The 1775-nt window shown below is 44.7% G+C and overlaps 1 protein-coding gene across 1 annotated transcript in view; it reads left to right on the top strand.

Moving 5' to 3' along the window:
* The window catches only part of LOC104947799 (semaphorin-3F-like), a gene marked incomplete at its 3' end in the record, with an annotated part of 3701 nt that overhangs the window by 967 nt on the left and 959 nt on the right, over positions 1–1775 (top strand). Inside the window, exons 2-5 of the mRNA XM_010773896.1 lie at positions 154–216; positions 323–442; positions 603–696; positions 1553–1672. Coding sequence (XP_010772198.1) covers positions 154–216; positions 323–442; positions 603–696; positions 1553–1672 — 397 coding nt within the window. The remainder of the gene's footprint in view (positions 1–153; positions 217–322; positions 443–602; positions 697–1552; positions 1673–1775) is intronic.

Raw genomic sequence — 1775 nt, 5'->3', positions numbered from 1 at the left:
GTTATCTCAATGGGTCTCAAACGTTTTGATCACAATTTATGTAAACACATATTTCAGTAAAATATATTTCGCGCCAGCTAAAATCTCGCCTGGGCTACAAATTGTCTAGAGCCGGCCCTGATTATCCTGTTTTCTGTTTTTCCAAAAACTCAGATCCACTGGCCAGCGTCTGCGAAGAGAAAGGGAGAATGTCAGATGACGGGAAAGGGAAGACAGGTGGGATCACGTCATGTAACATCCTGTTCTTTCACACATCTCAGACTTCTGCTTTCAGGACGATACAATGTCTGGTATTCACCTCCGCTTTGTCCTCTTTGTGCAGGGTGAATGTGCCAACTTCGTGCGTATGATCGAGCCGTGGAACCGCACCCACCTGTACACCTGCGGCACGGGGGCGTACCAGCCCATCTGCACCTTCATCAACAGAGGCTGGAAGGCGGAGGTGAACATTACAGCTTCCCCCGAGTGGCTTTACAGCAGGCGGGAGAGCGGTGTCCTGCTAAATATTTCAGAGCTACAAACTGGGACACTGATTAGTTTGTGGTTTCCCCCGCACTCCCATGTGACGTGTTTTCTATTTCCATGCATGCTCTCCTCTGCAGGACTACCTGTTCAGGCTGGTGCCCGGGTACGTGGATTCAGGGAAGGGGAAATGCTCCTATGATCCGAAACAGGAGAACATCGCAGTTCTGATCAGTAAGACTTCATTGTATTTCATTTAGAAGAAGAAGCCTCTTGTTTCTGTATGAAGCACTTACAAAGGTTTGACTTAGTAAATGTTCTCTAGCAAGGAAGGGAGGAAGGGAAGGATGAAAGGATGTAGGGATTTAGGGAGGGAGGGGTCAAGGGATGTTTGGAGGGAGGGAGAATTGGATACATTATTATTATGTCTGTGATTGATGGAGGGATAGAGGGATGTAGGGTTGAATAAATGAATGATCATAGGAATAGAGGGGTAAAGGGAATAGTAGGGGAAGGTTGAAAGGATGTAGGAAAGTAGCAAGGGAAGGGTGGGTCTTAAAATCGCAGACAAACATGGCTGGATGTGTTGACAAGGTAGCTCAGCAGCTAATTTAATCTAATATACTTTCAGGATTTCTTGCTGTTTTTAGTTTCCATCTTCCAGCAATTTGCTCCAGATAAAAGCATCAATTGATTTTAGAAAAATGCTCAATACCTTCCTCACTCCCATAAGAAAAGACTTTCAGAGTTACAAAAATACAATAAACACAGCAGCAGCATAATAATACAACTGTACACTAACAGTGCAGTAAGAAGAGCAATTAAACATCTATAGGAAACATAGACGGTCACATCATTAATATAATAAAAGTATTTAGTAATGAAAAGATACGTATTTGCACGCTATCATAGCATATTATTAATAATATTGCACTTGTTATATAGCAGCGAGTGTTTTTTAATGATGGTAATGGTATTTATATTGCACATAGTGTTGGTGTGGGAGTTCTCAGTTCCCTTTACTGAAGGGTGAAGACGAGTTATAGATCGAAAGTGTCACCGCTCTCTTCTCTTCTTGCTCCGTGTGCAGATGGTAACCTGTACGCTGGCGTCCACATCGACTTCATGAGCACGGACGCTGCTCTGTTCAGGACGATGGGCGGCCGGACGGCCATCCGGACGGAGCAGTACGACTCCCGCTGGCTGAACGGTGAGTCAGGGAGTCAGGGAGGGTGAGGAGGTAAACCAGGGGGGTCCAAACTTTCACAATTACTCTAGGAGTACGTTGCCCCATTTATCTAAAAGGTTTTGTA

This window comes from Notothenia coriiceps, unplaced genomic scaffold (assembly GCF_000735185.1).
Source record: "Notothenia coriiceps isolate Sejong01 unplaced genomic scaffold, NC01 NC01_scaffold00013119, whole genome shotgun sequence".
NCBI classification, from domain to species: domain Eukaryota; kingdom Metazoa; phylum Chordata; class Actinopteri; order Perciformes; family Nototheniidae; genus Notothenia; species Notothenia coriiceps.
The sequence above is the reverse complement of the archived record's forward strand: the minus strand, read 5'-3'. Positions and strand labels throughout refer to the sequence as shown.